Source organism: Prunus dulcis, chromosome 1 (genome assembly GCF_902201215.1).
Source record: "Prunus dulcis chromosome 1, ALMONDv2, whole genome shotgun sequence".
In the NCBI taxonomy this organism is placed as follows: domain Eukaryota; kingdom Viridiplantae; phylum Streptophyta; class Magnoliopsida; order Rosales; family Rosaceae; genus Prunus; species Prunus dulcis.
Window position 1 is genome coordinate 11,162,560 of NC_047650.1, and position 18,224 is coordinate 11,180,783.

The 18,224-nt window shown below is 36.4% G+C and overlaps 2 protein-coding genes across 2 annotated transcripts; one reads left to right on the forward strand and one right to left on the reverse strand.

The window, feature by feature from the left end:
- The first annotated feature begins 4,122 nt into the window (after positions 1 to 4,122).
- LOC117614498 (anaphase-promoting complex subunit 7) lies at positions 4,123 to 11,559 on the forward strand. The gene is made up of 18 exons (XM_034343329.1): positions 4,123 to 4,326; positions 4,431 to 4,499; positions 4,602 to 4,652; positions 4,964 to 5,098; positions 5,214 to 5,276; positions 5,656 to 5,771; positions 6,546 to 6,630; positions 7,008 to 7,067; positions 7,751 to 7,796; positions 8,048 to 8,121; positions 8,705 to 8,755; positions 8,939 to 9,139; positions 9,218 to 9,262; positions 9,378 to 9,471; positions 9,623 to 9,768; positions 9,850 to 10,079; positions 10,462 to 10,522; positions 10,984 to 11,559. The coding sequence occupies exons 1-18, from the start codon at positions 4,258 to 4,260 to the stop codon at positions 11,068 to 11,070; spliced, it is 1,683 nt and encodes a 560-aa protein (XP_034199220.1). The 5' UTR covers positions 4,123 to 4,257; the 3' UTR covers positions 11,071 to 11,559.
- Positions 11,560 to 11,808: 249 nt separating this feature from the next.
- LOC117615985 (acyl-CoA-binding domain-containing protein 6) lies at positions 11,809 to 17,922 on the reverse strand. Its single transcript, XM_034345182.1, has 17 exons — positions 17,797 to 17,922; positions 17,536 to 17,624; positions 17,262 to 17,340; positions 17,029 to 17,181; positions 16,835 to 16,912; positions 16,580 to 16,684; positions 16,209 to 16,275; positions 16,055 to 16,116; positions 15,469 to 15,608; positions 15,207 to 15,333; positions 14,970 to 15,084; positions 14,652 to 14,740; positions 14,036 to 14,119; positions 13,611 to 13,958; positions 12,828 to 13,352; positions 12,666 to 12,725; positions 11,809 to 12,329 (listed from the first exon to the last, which is right to left on the reverse strand). The coding sequence occupies exons 2-17, from the start codon at positions 17,571 to 17,573 to the stop codon at positions 12,255 to 12,257; spliced, it is 2,145 nt and encodes a 714-aa protein (XP_034201073.1). The 5' UTR covers positions 17,574 to 17,624; positions 17,797 to 17,922; the 3' UTR covers positions 11,809 to 12,254.
- Positions 17,923 to 18,224: the final 302 nt, after the last annotated feature.

Genomic DNA, 18,224 nt, shown 5'->3' on the forward strand with positions numbered 1-18,224 from the left:
CAAGAGCAAGAAACTAAAGAAAGAAGACGTAGACGAGCTGAAGGCAACATGGCGCAGAGAGAACTAGATCAACAAGTTGTCATAGCTGTGGCTCTGCTTGATGAAGAAAACCAAGGCCGCCGCCATGGTTCACAACTCGGTCGTAGCCCGAATGTGGACAGACATAGGTATTCTAGGGGTAAGAATATTCTAGAAGATAATTTTATCCCAACTTCTTTGTACTTTGATGTTGATTTTCGAAGGCGATATAGAATGCAACCCCATTTGTTCAATAAAGTCATGCATGATTTTTGCAATTATGATGAATACTTTGTTCAAAAGTGTGATGCTGCTGGGGTTTTGAGACTTCTTCCCCAGCAAAAGCTCACAACTATTATATGAATGCTGGCGTATGGTTTATCTGCTGATCAGGTGGATGAGATTGCCCGGATGGGGAAGTCCACTACTTTGGAGAGCTTGGTAAGATTTTGTGATGCAGTCGAAACTTTGTACACCAGGGACTACCTGCGTAGACTTACGCTTAAGGACATCTAACGACTTCTACAAAAATTCGAAGCTCGAGGATTTCCAGGAACGATTGGTAGCATCGATTGCATGCACTGGCAATGGAAGAATTGTCCAACTGCTTGGCAAGGAGATTATGGAAATAGGAAAGGACAAAAAAGTATCATCCTTGAAGTCGATGATGGATTCGATACATGGGTTTGGCACGCCTTCTTCGGAGTTGTCGGAGCTCAAAACGACTTAAACGTGTTGGGTCAATCCTCGGTGTTCAAAGATGTTTTGAGAGGTGAAGCCCCGAATATCACCTATGAAATCAACAATACCATCTACCAGAATTGGTATTAACTAGCAGACGACATATACCTGAGGTGGACCACATTTGTGAAATCAATTTTGCATCCCCGATCCGAAAAGGAAAAATTATTTACTACCTATCAAGAGGATTACAGAAAAGATGTAGAGATATGCTTTGGTATTCTCTAAGCCCGGTGGGCTATTATTAGGGGTGCAACGTGTATATTTGATGAGGAGGTGCTGAGGAGCATAATGATGACATGCATCATCCTCCATAACATGATTGTGGAGGATGAGTATGATTACGATGTTGTAGACGTGTACGAACCAGATCCCATGAACACGACATTGACAAGAATTTATGAAAAACCCGTGGGCCCAAATGGAGAACGATTAGAGCATGAACCGTTGGTTAGGGACGGTTGTTTCATGACCCGTATAATTGATCGATATACGAAGATGCAATCGTCTTATATTCATGAACGACATCAAGTTGACTTGAAGGAGCATTTATGGATGGTGAAAGGCAATGACGGTGAATGAAGTGAAGTGAAGATGTTTTTTTAATTTATTATGCTTAGGTTATGTTTTATTTTTAGTTATGCTTTGGTTGTGTTTTTTTATTATTTATTAATGCTTTGGTTATGGTTTGTTTTTTAGTTATGCTTTCGTTGTGGGATTTTTTATGTATGGAATGTTTTGAATAAAAAGGTATTTTATTGAATGCTTCTTTATTCACTCAAAGAAAACCAATACAAGTAATTAAGAATTACTACTAATTAAATAAAATACATGAAATACAACTAATTTTTAAAACAAAACATTAAAATAAAATGAAATAAAAGGGAAGCAAACTAACTTGATGGTTTTGATCATTTAACCAATCCGTGTTGGTAGGTCCATCGTCATGGAAAAGTCTTCTTCTTATAACATCCCTTTGTTCTAGCTTCCAAAATTGTTTTGTTTTCAGGGGACATATGTATGACCATTTTTTTCCCGATCCTTCTTTTCAATGTTTTCTTTGCGTACATACTCCATTTCTTTGCGTAGATACTCCCTTTCTTTTGCATATTCCAATAGGCCTCGGTTGCTTTTGGATGGGTGAGTCTTCACTTATCGATGAATCCAAAGGCGAATTCGATGCCGGTAAATCATGGAGTGGCGTCTCGTTCAACACAACGGTCGGACCCATTGGAATAATTCGGAATGTTGAACAATTCTTCACCACATCCCAACATTGGTCAAGGTTGAAAGTTTTCTTGCCTTGCCCAATAGAACCAAACCACATTTGTGTTTGCATAATCTATTTAAAATATATATATTGGAAATGCAAGAAACATTTAAACAAAAAAACAAAGGACATTAAAATTAATAAAACGAAAATTACAAATATTATACCTCATTGCTAAGATTTTCCCCGGTTCTATGGTTGTTCCTCGCTTTTGCCAAGACATCTCTCAATTTCCCCAACTCTATATTAAGAATTTTCCACCTATTAGAAAATGTCATTTCCGTAAGGGTCGAACCCGATCTTTCACAAAATTCGGTATGAATTTTTCTCCACATATGATAGAATTTCATCTCATTGCCCGTGATGGGACAATGACTAATTTGGATCCAACACTCACACAACAAAACATCTTCCATGATGCTCCATGCCCTTCTGGTTTCTATAGAAGAAGCCATAAGATAATAAAGAAAAATAAAACTTGAAAGTGAATAAAATATTGAGTAGAAAGTGAATGATAGTTAAAGGAAAAGAAAATGTACGAGGATTTGATGTTAAAAGTGAAGAGTATTGGTTGGTATTTATAGAAAAAAAATTCATTAATTTTTGGGTATTTTTTATAAAAAAATTCAAATTTTTTTCATAATTTTATTGCAAAAAAAAATTGGCTGCCGTTGGATTAGAGGACAAAAAGTGATCGGAGTGCCCAGAGGACTCCACGTGGCTGCTAGCCATTGACGGAAACTTAGGCAAGGGCCAACGGTAAAAAAAATTTGAACTCGATAATTGACACCAGCCTAGCATTAAAGATGACGTCATCAAAAACTCGGGCTGGAGCCCGAGCTGGCCTTGCCTTCTGGCCAGCCCAGTCTCGTGGGACCCACAACCTACCCCATCTAGACAGGCCCGCTGGAAACGGTTTTTGGGCTCCCCGCCAGGCCTAATCGCTGGAACAGCTCTTAGAGCTGAATTTGGGTTTACGTAAATTAGCCAAGATAATGAACTTGCTTCCTTGCACCCAGGTTCGAATCCTCATTTCCTAAATTAGATTATTACTTGTATTTCAAAAAAAAAAAAAGACATCTTATTTTTTCCTTTTCTTTCAGAAAAAAATCATTTTATTTGTGCTTTATGCTTTTATATACATTTTTTGTGTACGTGCCCAAAACTTATTTATGCTATAATTGATATCATCTTCTTCCTTTTTATTTCATATTTGTTTGACAAAAATAAGAGAAAAACAAGTGAAATACAACACAATAAGATTTTAAACCCATTTGTTTTACTTTTGATGAATGAGAATGTAGAATTTCAACTATCAGTATACCAAAAGCTAATTAGTCAAAACATGACAAATTAGATGTGCGGATGAGGTTGACTTTTATATATTATTAAGAAGATAAGTTAACAAGTCGTATTTGAGTTTAGCAAAGTTGGTCAAGTTAGTTAGAGTGAATATACTCTTCATTCTACACTCGAGTTCGAATCTCCATCTCTTTAGTTTATATTAAATTAAAATAGAATATCGCTTATATAAAAAGAAAAAGAAAGTTGTGTTTGAGTGTAGGCCCCATTATCATGGGAAAGTAGGGGGGAAAGTAAAACCCTCCCAATTTAAGTTTTGTTTTCCCTCATCATGAGAAAGTTTGAAAAAACGAGTCAACATTAAATACATATTTTTCATGACCATTTTGTTCATATTAACAATTTAGAATTATAATATATCATTAAATATATTTTTTTATTTGATTTAATATGGGTATAATTGAAAAATTATACAAACTTTGTTTTCCATTCCTATTCAAAACAAACATGAGAAAAGAAATAAAGTGATATCTTCCGGTTACTTTCCCAACATTACCAAGCGTGAAAAAGGAATCTTCCATTTCCCATATATTAGAAAATTACATGGAAAGTGATTTCCTATCAAATCCATTATGTGAACCAAACGGGACTTTAGGGTAATTTCACACTAAGTTGCCAACTGTTGGCCTAATTGCTAGGAAACGACATAATTATCATTGCCGTTTTGACAATACATTGATTTAAATTTCGGAGAAGTGAAGAATTATTACAAATCTATTTCGATCACCAAACACGCCCTTCACTTGTACACCCAACTGACAGAGGAGACGGAGAGCGGGTTTTGGGTCAACTTCCTAACACTGACGCCAATCGGTTCAAAAAAATTCAGTGACAGAAGCAAAGCTTTCACTCAGTCACTCGCAGAAATGGACGTCCCAAAGGATCAAATCGCTACTCTAATGGAGCATGGTCTCTACAACTCAGCTCAGATGCTCGTAATCGTTCTTCTCCCCCCTCCTATTTCAAATTTTCTTCTTCTTTTTTTTTCCTTAAATTTTCTTTGTGATTGAAATGTTGTTTGTGTTTGGGAATTGGGTAGGGTTGTTTTCTTGTTTCTTCACCAGCTGCTAATGCCGAAGTAAACCCACACCTTAAAGCTGAAAGCTTGGTCAGAATCTTCAACTCCCATCCATGGCCTCCTCTCTCTCTCTCTCTCTCTCTCTCTCTCTCTCTCTCTCTCGTTAAATTTCTCTAATTTTTTTTCGTACAGGTGCTTCTTGGAGATTCATTGTTTCGCGAGAGGGAGTATCGCAGAGCAATTGTAAGATAAACACACATTTTTCACTAATTTTATATTGTAATATACAAATTAGTGAACTTGCACAAAGCAAAAGACCCTTTTTATAGAACCAAAAAAAAAAAAAGTGGTCCTTTTTTGCAAGTACTGATTCTACTGATGACTAACTGTAAAGTAAGTGAGCTAAAGCCATTAGGTGGAAAAGTCCATTTGGTAGTTATACTCATAGTAAGAACCGTGTGCAACCAACTTGGGATTTGTTTCTTTAGCTAATTATGCTGTTACATTATAAATTTTGAAAGATTTTATAATTCATTTTTCTTTTTCGCTGACAGCATACGTACAAGCAAGCATTGCAATTTTGCAAGATGATTTCCAAAACAAATGCAACATCTACCAGAAGTTCATTGTCATCAAACAGGTCCTCTTCTCCAAATTTTTTTAACATTTCAGGAATTAATGAGAATGAGGTAGGCTGATTTCATTCGCCAAATAGTTATTTTCTATGTTGAGCTTTTTCAGAGGATAATGGTGTTTCTTTTCTGTTTGGCGCTATTTATACAAAGTTCCCTTCTTACATGACAGGTGAAGTTCAAAATTGCATCCTGTCATTTTTCGCTTGGTGAGAATGGACCAGCCCTTTCTGAGGTACAGACACACATGCACTAATGTTTATGGGCAAGGAAAATCCTACTATAATCTGTGTAAACTATTCAGGTCTGAGTACGAGAATCTTGATAGTTCCAATGTAAATTTTGTTGGTTTTAATCAGGGATTGCTTCCTTGTCTTTTGTTTTATCTGTTTTCTATTTATTTCTCCTAAATATATAACCTGTTAGCATAGTCCCACATTGATGGGGTACCTTTTGGAATATGTCATACATAAACACATGGCTCTTTCCTTGTAAGCCGGTTTTGCAAGGATAAGTTCTACCGATGGTTTATCTATATCTATATGTACTTATATTTCATAAGGCACTTTTAGCACATTCACTTTGGGGTCTAATGCACTTTTAAAACTTTGCAGATGGACAACATTCCAAGCAAAGTGAGAAACTTGCAGATGAATCTGTTGATGGGAAAGCTTTATCGGTACTCTAGACAGAACCGTGCTGCTGTTTCTTGTTTCAAAGAATGTCTAAGGTTTGTCAATCAAATTGTGCATGTCATCTTTCAACTCAGTTTGTATTTTAAGAAATGTAGATATCTTGAGATTCTCTTTTACTTTTATCTTTTAAAGCTCATATGATCTTGGCATAAAATTCTAGAAATACTAGCTTCCGAACATGCTTTCCGTGTGATCTCTATGCTACACTAATACTCTGAATCACAAGAATTACTGAGTTCTATGTTTATCTGGAGTAGGCAGTATTAGATTCTTCCTGAGCATTATTATTTTTAAGACTTGGATACTGTAATTGAAGTAATTACAGGGTGATGGTCGAGGTCAAAGATTCAGAATTCACTGTACCCTCTCTCTCTCTCTCTCTCTCTCTCTCTCTCTCTCTCTCTCTCTCTCTCTCTGCCCCCATTGCATGATTTATAGGTGTTCTGTTTTGGTGAATATCTATGGCTTGCGCACCCTTTAAATCCCCTCCAATATGCTTGACTTTTTCTGAGAGCGTCCTACGTAATTAAAGAAGGATATCACTGGAAATTACTTTTTAAAAGTTAATGAACAAGATATTACTATTGAATGTAAAAATCTTGGATTTCCTTCCCCTGCTCACTTAAGTATGGCTGGAGTATACTCTCACAGAGATTATTGTTATCATGTGAAGTCTAGCTTTCCTGTTGCATCCTTGTTCATCTATGTGTACAATTGTGTTAATGCTTTTTTGGTTTGCTAGCTATCTGTATAGAATTAATATATTATCTTTTATATTCACACTGCTTCATTTTTGGTGCTTTTGACAGGCATTGCCCTTATGTCATTGAGGCTATTGTAGCTTTAGCAGAACTTGGAGTTTCTGCCAAAGACATTATTTCCTTGATTCCTCAGGTTTTTTCGTGAAGCATGATGCCATTTAAATTTAGCTGATCAAATCATTTTAGCATGTCGGGTGTTGTGTTAAGTTCTTTATGTCTTGGATGTCCTGTAAAGCTTGTCATGGTGAAGCTGTATTTGTCTTATGCTATCTGTAGAAAAAGGAAAAAAAAAAAGTTGCAGTGTTTGCAGCATATAACTTATCAATCCATAGTTCTCTGATTACATGTATAGAGCTCCACTAAATGTAATTTGGATAAGTTGAATGTTGGAGCTCAAGACTCAATTTTGATTACAAAATATGATTGACTTTTATAATAAAATAGGAAATCTTTTAAGAATGTCCAATGCCAATTTTTTTTTCAATTCCGTTTCTTGGCTTTCAATTTCAGACTCCAAATAGAAGCGGGAGGGCTCCATTTGATCACTTTGACTCAAGTCGCTGGCTACATGTAAGTAACAAATGAGGAAGCAGCGGTCATTTATTATTAGCTAACACGTTGGACAATTTTTCCTCTTTTATGCTAAGCATGTTTAGATGGATTCATATCCACATGAACTGCCCCACTCTTCCTGACAAATTTTTTAAGTTTGTTTGGATGGACATATTGATGCAGAATGCATATTATTAGTTTTCCTAATTCTACTTGGATTAGTTTTCCTATCTCTTATTAGTTTAATTTGTTTTCCTAATTCTTAAAGATTCCTTCTTGTTAAAAGGATCTCTTATTAGTTAATTTGCTTTCCTATTTCTTAAAGTTTACTTTTCCTTTTCCTAGATTAAAAAGGGTTTTACCTCTATAAATAGAGTTGTTGGTAATCTTTTAAGGCAGACTTGATTAATGATAAATTTCCTTACTTTAAACTCTCTGATTCCTTCCCTTTCCCTTCGTCTCTTCGATCTCTAATTCTTCTCCTCGATCCCTTATTTCTTCTCTGTTCTATTGCTCAAGTGTTTACTCTAAACTTACTGGCTGTTTACTCTAAACCTACGGGCTGTTCTACATCACATATACTGGAAGGAGCTTTCTTTAGGCATGGTTATCATAGCACTGATTCATGACAAAATTTTGTTGGAGGAGGAAACCCTGTTACTCCAACAAAATTGTTTTTACATTTGTTTTTCTTTGTGCAGCGCTATGTTGAGGCCCAGTGTTGCATTGCTTCGAATGATTACAAAGGTAAAAGGAATATTTTCTTCTGTAATGTTGGGGATTTTGCATGGATAAAACTGGGGATTATTACTGTTGATATCGTGTTGTACGATGTTCCTATATGGAAGTAGAAAGTTTTCATATCCTTTCCCATTCCTAGATATAGTTTCGTGGAGTATTTAGGGGAACTTCTATTTGTATTATTTGTTTGAGTAATAACTGATGATTAATGTCCACAACTTTTTACAGTTTATATTTATTTATTTTTGGTGTTGCAGGTGGTCTGGAACTCTTTACAGATCTTTTACAACGTTTCCCTAATAATTTACACCTGTTGCTTGAAGTTGCAAAGGTTAGAACTGATTGTATGTGATATATTTAGGTTTTTTTCTATGCTAAGAATGGTTTTTGTTGTCTACTGGTTTTGCTTGATAAGCAGAAAATATATGCATGCACTGATTTCTAAATGAAGTTATCTTGATGGGAGGAGTAGGCTTCTGACAACAATCTCTCATTTATATGGACCACGAATTTCTAGGGTTTTTTAACGAGATTTTCTGGGTTGTGTGTTTGCTTCTTTTAAGTTCTCAATCCTTTGCAGCTACTCTCAATTAGGTATAATTTGACAAAAAACAAAAATGAGTGGGCACTATTACCACCCACCAAAATGCTCAACCCTGATAATTATAGTTTTATCCTTTATGCAAATTACCTGTGGGCATAACTTACTTTCGGAAATGTAGTTACATCATTTTTTTAAATTATTTCTGAAATACTGACTTTTGGCCTTATGAAGAATACAACAAATTTCATTGAATCATTGCAGAGGGTACTTTTTATTCTAATTGCTTGGGTTAAATTTGTAATTATAATATGTTGTTTCTAACGAGATAGCATTTTAATTTCTGTTTTTGTGTATATAATTACATGTGAAGGTTGAAGCTATTATTGGGAAAAATGATGAGGCTATAATGAATTTTGAAAAGGTAATTCATTTTTGAGTTATTATGGTAATTCAAGTGTTCATAGACCTCTCTCTCTCTCTCTCACTCACACACACACACACACACACCAACACACACCCACACACGCAAGCACGGTTGCACATACCCTATGAATGCATGTCATGTAAATATGAACTCATACTTTCAAGTTTATGTTGTTTGCAGGCTCGATCTATTGATCCATATGTTGTAACATATATGGATGAGTATGCAATGCTTCTAAAAACAAAGTCTGATTTTTCAAAGCTAAACAAATTAGTGCATGATTTGCTGATAACTGATTCTACAAGGCCAGAAGTTTTTGTGGCCTTATCTGTACTTTGGGAAAGGAAAGATGAGAGAGGCTCTTTGTCCTATGCTGAGAAGGTCTGTTAATTAAAATAGTGTAAGCTTGGTGTTTTTTAAAATTATTCATCTCATAAGTTCCTTATTTATTTGCATCAGAGTATACGAATTGATGAGAGACACATAACGGGTTATATAATGAAGGTATTGATATGATCTTATATTTGATAGCCTGGAGCATCTGTGTTTATAAATATCTCAGTATCTTTCTTCTTGCCCTATTCTCAAATGATATAAAAAAATTCTTTCAACCTTTCAGGGTAACCTATTATTATCAATGAAGCGAGCAGAAGCTGCTGTAGTTGCCTTCAGGGCAGCTCAAGAGTTGAGACCTGATATTCGTTCATATCAAGGTGGGACTTGTAAAGGAAAATACTCACTTGCACGACACGCATCTTATGTCTGTCATTGACTTATTTTTGTTTCATCCAAGCATTTTGTAAAGAGAGAAATATGTGAAGTAATTGCAGAAGCTAATGATCAGTAACTCAATTATGATTTCAGGTTTGGTTCATTCCTATTTAGCTCTCTCTAAAATCAAAGAGGCTTTATATGCTTCCAGGGAAGCTATGAAGGCTATGCCTCAATCTGCGAAGGCTCTAAAATTAGTAGGGGATGTACATGCAAGTAATTCTAGTGGTAGGGAGAAGGTAAGCCTGTAATTAGATCATTTCAGCATGAGTTCAGAAATCAAGTTTTCCTCCTTATGAACTCAACTAATCTTGAAATAGGCAAAAAAGTTCTATGAGTCGGCCCTTAGGCTGGAACCTGGTTACCTTGGAGCTGCATTAGCTCTGGCTGAGCTACATGTTATTGAAGGCCGCAACGGGGATGCTGTGTCTCTGCTAGAACGATATCTTAAGGACTGGGCTGATGACTCTCTGCATGTTAAACTAGCTCAAGTATTTGCCGCAACAAATATGCTCCAAGAGGCATTGTCACATTATGAAGATGCATTGAGGTTAACAGTTATATTTTATGTCCTGAATCACTTTTTCACTGTTAGTGTTAGGAATTAAAATCTACATTCTCATGGAGCTTTTGCTAGGGTATGTTTGGGTATGCTGTGGAAATTCAGTTGCTCCATAAATAGCATTTTTAGGTGAACGGCCTGAATATAATTAAGGTCATAACAGAATTTAAAAGCCAAGTATGGATGACATGGGATTATAAGTTAGTTTTCTTGAAACAAGAGACTTTTGATCATATGCCTGCTGTAAAATATGGTCATTCACTTTAGAGTGCTTTAATACACCCTGAATGACGTTGGAATATGCTGCCCTGGTATGATCATAAAATGACTAAAATGTGCTCAAAATTTTATTTCCTGACATGCATTGCAGGATAAACCGACAGAATGAAGCTGCCAAAAAAGGTTTAGAGCGCTTAGAGAAGCAGATGAAGGTTTGTCCTGTTTATACTGCTTAAAATGGATGATTGAATGTTTAGTGTAAATTGTTTAATGAAATTTTAGAAGTAATCTTTTTTTTTTTGGGTTGAAAAATCCACAAGTTTCAGTATTTGTGGTATAGTGGATTCAAATACTCAAGAAAATAATTTCATTTCAAATTCACCCTTTAAATCACTCAACTAAAAAGGTTTTTTCTTTTTTAAAAATAAATTATCTTGTTTTGTATAGAAGAAGAGTACAATTTTTTTTTTCTTTCCAATCTGTTACAATTGACAAAAGTATCAACATTCTGTTTTATTAATGTACTTTCAACATTTGGTGCAAACAAATTAAACTAAATACATCATTTTAAATCCACAAATCCAATTATTGTATTAAAATTCTTAATTCCAAAATATTCAATAATGGTGATGCAATTCAGCAAGGTCAATTTTAAAAGTTGTTATTTCTCTAGGGGGTGGATCCCGATGCACCTGAAGAAGATGAAGAAAATGAGGTTGACGATGCTGATGGAGACCAAGAAGAGACTGAGCTTCTGTGAATTAAGCTAACTAAAGGTATTTTGTAAAGCTTTTGTGAAGAGACTGTAGTTGCAAAGAATGCCAGTTGGGGGTTGCCGTTCTGCAAGCAAGTTGACACCCCTAAGAAATGGTTTCTTTTCCGATATATTTCTCGGTATCACGTCATGCAACAAACGGAATTTTTTGTATTAATATGGTACGAGTGGCCTAAGGTCATGCTGCGTAGATAGGGAGCAAGAAAGAGTATTCACCAGTGGCTGCAGAGTTACAATCTTCATGACAGGCAAATCCTCCTCATTGTGGCAAGTTGGCAAACCTGTGTCATTTCCATTTCCTTACAAATTTTGTTACATCATTTAGTGTCACATAGTGTATTTTCTTTGTGATCTCATGTTACAACTTGTATAAAGTGGAGCCCTTCACAACTAATTTAAGTACAAGATGAAGAATGATTAGCGCATGTAATCGACATTTTGCATCTGCCTTTTTATTTATGTAGTTTTTATATAGTTCTTGTAAGTTTTAGTATTCTTTTTCTCCATATTATCAAGATGGAAACAACATTAACGTGATTGAATCATCCAATTCAACCTACAAGAAATATTTTCAGTTTGCAATCCTCTTTTTTTATTTGTACCTTAATGAATTCCTGTCACACCCTTGCAATGTTTGGATTTAAATGTGCCTGCAAATTTGGTTAATGTGGCTGCCTCGGTGCAATGTCGTCTTTGCATGAAATTGTGTCGTCTATCAAATAGTTATTGCTAACAGATGAGGATTTATTGGTTAGCAGCCAATGGTAATAAGTATCGCTGCCAAAAAAGGGTACAATATGCACAGAAATTAGCTTCTCAGTCGCCATTAGACACAGAATCAACGTTTTCCTCATCTGAAAGTGGAAAGAGCTCACAAAATCTAGCATATCTGCTTTCGTTTCAAGCTTTTGACCAAAAAAGAAACATACATGTTTAAGGTGATTGGTTGATACACTTATGTACATGGTAGAACAAGTAGGATTTCCCCACAACAAGCTCCCGAGGTGAGTGACTGGGCTCGTAACCAAGCAAAGATTGAGGCGGCTTGACTCCTGCTATGGGTTGGGCCTGTGCCATTGGAGTGCAGTTGTGATTTGTTCCACAGTCCCCTGCTCGCCTTTCATTAGATGTTGACGTCCCTAAACTCTAAACTCTTTGTTTTCCACAGACTAGAAAGGTTTCCTTGGGGTAGGTGCTCGGTTCTCCATAGATTGCAATCTTTGTTTGAGATGAAAGACTTCGACCTGCATGGCAACATGAAGGGATGGCGACAGTGGCTTAAAACAAATCAGAGAGGAGAAAACAAGTCTAATTTTAACAAGTGAATGATAAAAAGGTTTTATAAGTTCCATGTATTGGATTCAACTCCTGATATATGTAAAATGAGGTTATCAAAGGGGGAAAACAAAATTAAGAACTAAACGTCTAAACCTATGATATGTGGATTTTGGTAAAATGGCACATGCATTGTAAAGTTTCGAGGTAAATTATTTTGAAGAAGAGCTGCCATAAAAGATGCTATAAGAGTTTTAATGTAAAGCAACATTCAGCAGAAAATTTCACCCCTTTCAAAGCCGTACCTGTAGTTGGAATGCCCTTGCTCGTTCTCCTGCAAGCACTCCTCTAGTTGAATGGAGCTCCTGCATTTATATTTAATCACCAGAATTGATTTGAATTGGTTAATGTAATAAGTGACAACTTGGATACTAAATGAGAACATTAAAGTGTGATGTTCACAATACCTTCTGAGTATCATCCAAAACTGCCTTGAGGAAAGCCACATCGTGCTCAAGCCTCACATTGTCAGAATGAACAATATTTGAGAGGTTGTTAGCCTCTTCTTGTGCTATCTCTACACCAGCAACTTTTTCCTTGAGCAATTCCATCTCCTTTGCAGTGTCTGCCAATTTTCTCTCCATCTCCTGTCTGCTCTTGAGGGCAGATGATAAATTTTTCTCAGCCGCTTCTCGGCTGGTCAATGCAGCAGCCAACTGCCCTTCTAAAATTCCGTTCTTTCTTATTAGTGTAGCCATCTTTGATTCATAATAGTGGTAAATACTTGATGGAGCTGATAGGGCCCCTGGTTTACTATCAGTTTCTAGGAACACTGCATCATTGTTACCAACTGAAAGGTTTCCAATTCCATGATTGTGATGATTTGAATTTTCATACTCATATCCAGAGAGCATCTCCTCCGAATAGAGTCTATTTCCAAGTACGTTAGTCGGGACTCCTGAATCAGATCGACTGTTTTTCTTTTCTGTTGGCTGAAATGAATATAATATTTAAGTCAGTATATGATCGAAGCAGGTTAAATTACAACCAAAAATGACTGGGCACAATGAAACAGATTTGTAAGGCAACCCCAAACAGTCTTTGGGCAATCTAAGGAACACAAAGCAAAACTGAACTCAAAACTTTCTTCAAACCATATAAGTTTCGTCTTATAACTCGATTCTTAACTTGTGATAGAGATGGAACATAAGTCAGATAGTAGTTAGTTAAGAAAAACTTCTGCAACTTACCTGCGAGAAAGAACTTTCATCTTCAGAACTCTTTACCACCTTAACAGTCGTGTTGTATTCTTCCTCATTATGGAATTGTTTCCTAAGTGAAACATTACCAGAAACAGGATTTGGATCAACAAGCAAGGACTCTGACAAAGATTTTCTTCCAGAACCATGATGTTCAATTGCAGATGCAAGATTTTGTCTAGTAACTGAATTAACTGAGCGCTGAGAAGAACCATTATTTAGTTGACCAACCAGGCCAGTGGATGAGCGTTTCTCAGGCAACAAAGTTCCAGGGACTTTGCTGGGAAAAGATTGGCGACTCATGGATGATTCATTCTTTTCTATGGTCAGTACTTCGACCTGCAACAAATTTTTTGAGGGAATAAGGCACGTTTAATGAGAAATCAACTAAACTATAAACATGAGTTTCTACAAACCTGATTTGTTGGCTCCTTTCTGCATCCACCAAATGAAACAAGAAAATCTTTTTCTTTGTGCTGCACAAGGTCTAGGCTGAAACCCTGAGAATGCAACATAAGAACAATGCATAAAGTAACAACCAAAGAATTATGTTCATGCTGTCATAAGAATGGAAAATTTTCATAATTGGAACTTGCAGGGATCGACCATAGCCCTTACATGAGGGACAGAGTACCCATCCTAGGACTCTCATCCCCACTCAACCCTTGTAATATATGTTTTGCTATTACAGTATCTCTGTTCTTATTGTACGTTTACCTTACCTGTCCCCATGTATGTAAGGCGGGGATGGGAATCCTAAACTTTAGACAAAGCACAAGCAGGGAACCACTTTGTCCCTGCCCTGCCTCAGTGTCAATTTTATTCCTGCATTCCATAAGCTAGTTTTACTGACATCATGGAGTGTTCGAAAATGACATCTATTTGGACTACATATAAAAGTGAGTATTTGTTTTATAAGTTAAAAAATGTGTTAAACAAGAAGAACATTGCTAAAACTAAGGTATTTTAAAGGAAAATAAAACGTCAAAACCTATGAAAATTATGGCAAAGGATAAAATCACCATTGCACACCTTATTGGCAGTGATTGAAGAAGGAGGTGATGCAATGGCCACTGACCACTCAAATGTCAAGATATCAAAGATCAGAGTCTCCGCATGTCCTGGAAAGATTAGAAAAAATTGCATTAAGGGATATGCTTGGATATCAAATTCACAAATTTTTTATCTGTTTTTTTTTGGATAAGTAAGCCAATAGAATGTGTTACAACCTTTTTTAATGTTTCAAAGCTGACATAGGAAGCATAACAATCATGCATGTCATATGTAAAAGCTCAACGTTACAGAGACAGGAAAAAATGTTCAAGCATGTCTTTCAATTATGAGGCATACGTTTTTTCCTGCTTCCACCCCCAACAATATACCATTTGGTTCCACATAGGACCCCACAGCTACCACCTCTTGGTGATGGATGGTAACCTCGTTTCTTTATTCTTGACCATACCATCTGTGGAAAAAGTCCATCAGCACATCACAGATAAACATCAAATTCTCATCCATAACGAGATGAAATGTTTGGCCACATAATCCAGTATTTTAAAAGATATAAGAATGAGAGAGAATTCACACAGTTTCAAAGTCAAGTGAATACAGATCACTCAAAGTCCTGGATTTCGATGTGCCTCCAAATACAAAAAGAGTCTTATCATCATAAAGAGCTGCCACGTGATTGGACCTCGGAGATGGTCCTGTTCCTCTGCACGCATATCAAGAAATTAAAAAGTTGACAAAGAATCTTAGATAAAAGGTTCCTGCAACCAGGGTTTCCATAAAAGGAAAGAGGTTAACATTAGAACAACGAATTTCACACAATATAGCAAAACTGACTCACGTGCAATGAAGAGGTAGCCATGTCAAGGACTTCAGATCAAACATATGCAGATCATTCAGCTTCCTCCTTTTAGCATCTTCACCCCCAAATAGGATCAATACAGAGCTTGCCCTGACAACAGTGTGACCAGTGCGAGCAACCTGCCATGCGTGAGATGTGGGTGGGACTGCTTAGCATTAAACTATCACACTCCGTTAAATTATCATTAGGTCACTAATTCGAAGTTACTGAGGCAGACAATAAGTTACAGAGACAATGTAGTAATTACTTATTGGTTCAATAAGTGGATGCCATGTCCTTTTAGCATCTTCACCTAAAAAATAGCTCCTGTTATTGTAGCGTTTATGGTGTCTTAGTGTTTTTGATGGATTTTTTACTATTATTAACTACATACAACTGAGGTCAAATTTGGCATTTTAAGAAAATAATTAAACTGAGGTCAGTTTTTTACTCACAGTAGATTAACGGTGGGGTGTATATGCAACCATAATTAAAACTCAAGTAGTTGTGTTATAAGTGTAAGGCCTAAGTCGAAATTATGCTAAACCCCAAGAAATTTGTGTAATTAACTCGTTAAAAGAAGTACCGGTATATCGCCCTTAGCTTCCATATGAGACCAGCATTCTGTCTCTGTGTCAAATGCCCAAACTGCAAAATGAAAGAACAATTGGACAACTTCATACAAGCACAAGCAAAAAAAAAGGGTGATGATTTCGTGAGCTTCAAGACAGAAATTTAACCTGAAATTTTTTCGTTCCCAGGTTCAGTTTTTCCTCCAATAAGGAGTGCCTTTTTTCCCCAAGACACCTAGACAAGAGAAAGAACGAACAAAACTTTCAAAAGATCAACCAATCTGATTTACCTAGACATTGTTATTGATTCCAATTTATGATATGGTAACTCTTTTCCTTGGTATTCTTTCAAATTTTAAGTTCATAGCTTTCTAGGAAACCAGCTGCCCCAATTCCTCATCTACATGGGTTTTGATATCCAATGTTGCTCACCAGGCAATATATCCAATTTAATATAGCAAAGTGTACGCTGGAGCATCATAACAGAGGAAAAGAAAAACAAACACGACACAACATTTGGTACAAATATATGATTGTACCAGTCTGTGGCCCTTGCATGCAGGGATCTTTAATGGTAGACTGCTCGGTGACAAGTAAAGCTTTGACGAAGCTGTGGTCCAGGTAAAACTGTCGAAATTAAGCACCTGATGCAATTGGAAACACCAGCCGTTATTGTATATTCAACATAATGATTTGCAACATGAGTCCCCATTGAATTCATTATCAAATAAAAGCCAAAGATAGCTTCTCCAAGTTTAAATAATTCCCTTGAGGCATAAGGAACATTATCCTACCTGTACATCATCTAGCAATTCATTCCCAGATTCACCACCAACCACTATCATCTTGTTCCCAATTACAGCTGCGGCATGCTATGCAGGAACATTAAACACAAAGCTTTCACTTTCAGCAACATCATCAAAACAAATCAATTAAATCAATGTACCATGTGAAGCAATTACGGGACCAAGTATCAGTAACAATTTACATTGAAGCGGGGCGTTGGCTTGTCCCCAGAAACTGACAACACCATCCAATTCTCAGAGCTCCCCATTGTGGAATTACTAATCTCAGGGGCAGCAGACGAACACTGGTGATCGAGCTCATCAGAATTACTACTTGCAGGCGCATCAAATTCACTCTGGAAATTTCAAATAAGCTTAGTGCAGGACTGATTGAGGCCAAATTAACTTATATGCAAAACAAAGCTAAATGCCTTACATTTGAGCTGTTATTTCTTTTCGGTTGTCTTATGGGGCTTCTAGTTCCCTGAGCAGAGTCTGAGAGCTGGACTTTTAATCTGAGCCCACACAAACACACTGATTTTTACTCTTATCACAAATTTATATCTAACTTTCAAATGTCACAACATTCACTGATTAAGAGGTATAAACTGAAGGAAATATAGCTCAATATTTTCAACCAAAAAAACAAAAAAAGCAAGAGAGGTCAAAGTGGAGATAAAGCAGAAAATAGAATAAGAAGAAAAGGTCACCGTCCAAGCTTCATGCGTCTGCGAGAAAAACCGAACATTTTTGTTGGGGAAACAAGAGCTTCAACAGTAGGAAAGAACCTCTTCTTTTCCTAAACAAGCACAAACATCACAGAAAATTCGGAAATTTCAGAGAGCAAGCTACATTCTTCGAGTATGAGAGAATCTATAGCCATTCAAGTTCTTAAACCCAGTAAAATCAGAAAAATAAAAATAAATAAATAAAAAGTATATTTTTGTATGGAGATATGAGCAAGTAAGTACCCTCTGTTTGGTAGCCGAGAAAGTGAAGGAAAACGAACAAGAGAAAATCCACGAATCACGAGCTTGTTTTGCTGTTCTCTCTCTCTCTCACTCTCTCACTCTCTAGTCTCTCAGTAAGTGAGCTGGAGGTCTGGGACACTGTAACAAGAAGAGCAGAGGTAAGATGCGTACGTTAGCATTTTCCCGTAGGTTGTCTTCTAGTGGATCATATGATTTTTATTTCTTTTTATTTTTTGTCGAAATTATCATAACAAGCAATTTGTATTTTGTATATTGCAATTGCATTGTACTGTGGGAAAAAAAAAAACACAAAATGAAACCAAAAAATATATATTTATTTTCGTGGTATGGAACGACCGTTGGGTGAAGAAGAGCGCGGTTTAAATATTCGAGGTAAACAGACACTTATTGTGCAGTGGGTCCCGCGG

Excerpts from the sequence above, each read along its gene's own strand:
- LOC117614498 (XM_034343329.1), top strand. The coding sequence starts at position 4,258 with ATGGACGTCCCAAAGGATCAAATCGCTACTCTAATGGAGCATGGTCTC. Across the intron at positions 7,068-7,750 it reads ACTCAAGTCGCTGGCTACAT|CGCTATGTTGAGGCCCAGTG; the intron begins GTAAGTAACAAA and ends TTCTTTGTGCAG. Across the intron at positions 10,523-10,983 it reads GCTTAGAGAAGCAGATGAAG|GGGGTGGATCCCGATGCACC; the intron begins GTTTGTCCTGTT and ends TTATTTCTCTAG.
- LOC117615985 (XM_034345182.1), bottom strand. The coding sequence starts at position 17,573 with ATGTTCGGTTTTTCTCGCAGACGCATGAAGCTTGGACG. Across the intron at positions 14,741-14,969 it reads GGGTGGAAGCAGGAAAAAAC|GACATGCGGAGACTCTGATC; the intron begins GTATGCCTCATA and ends TAATCTTTCCAG. Across the intron at positions 13,353-13,610 it reads ATGAAAGTTCTTTCTCGCAG|CCAACAGAAAAGAAAAACAG; the intron begins GTAAGTTGCAGA and ends TATTCATTTCAG.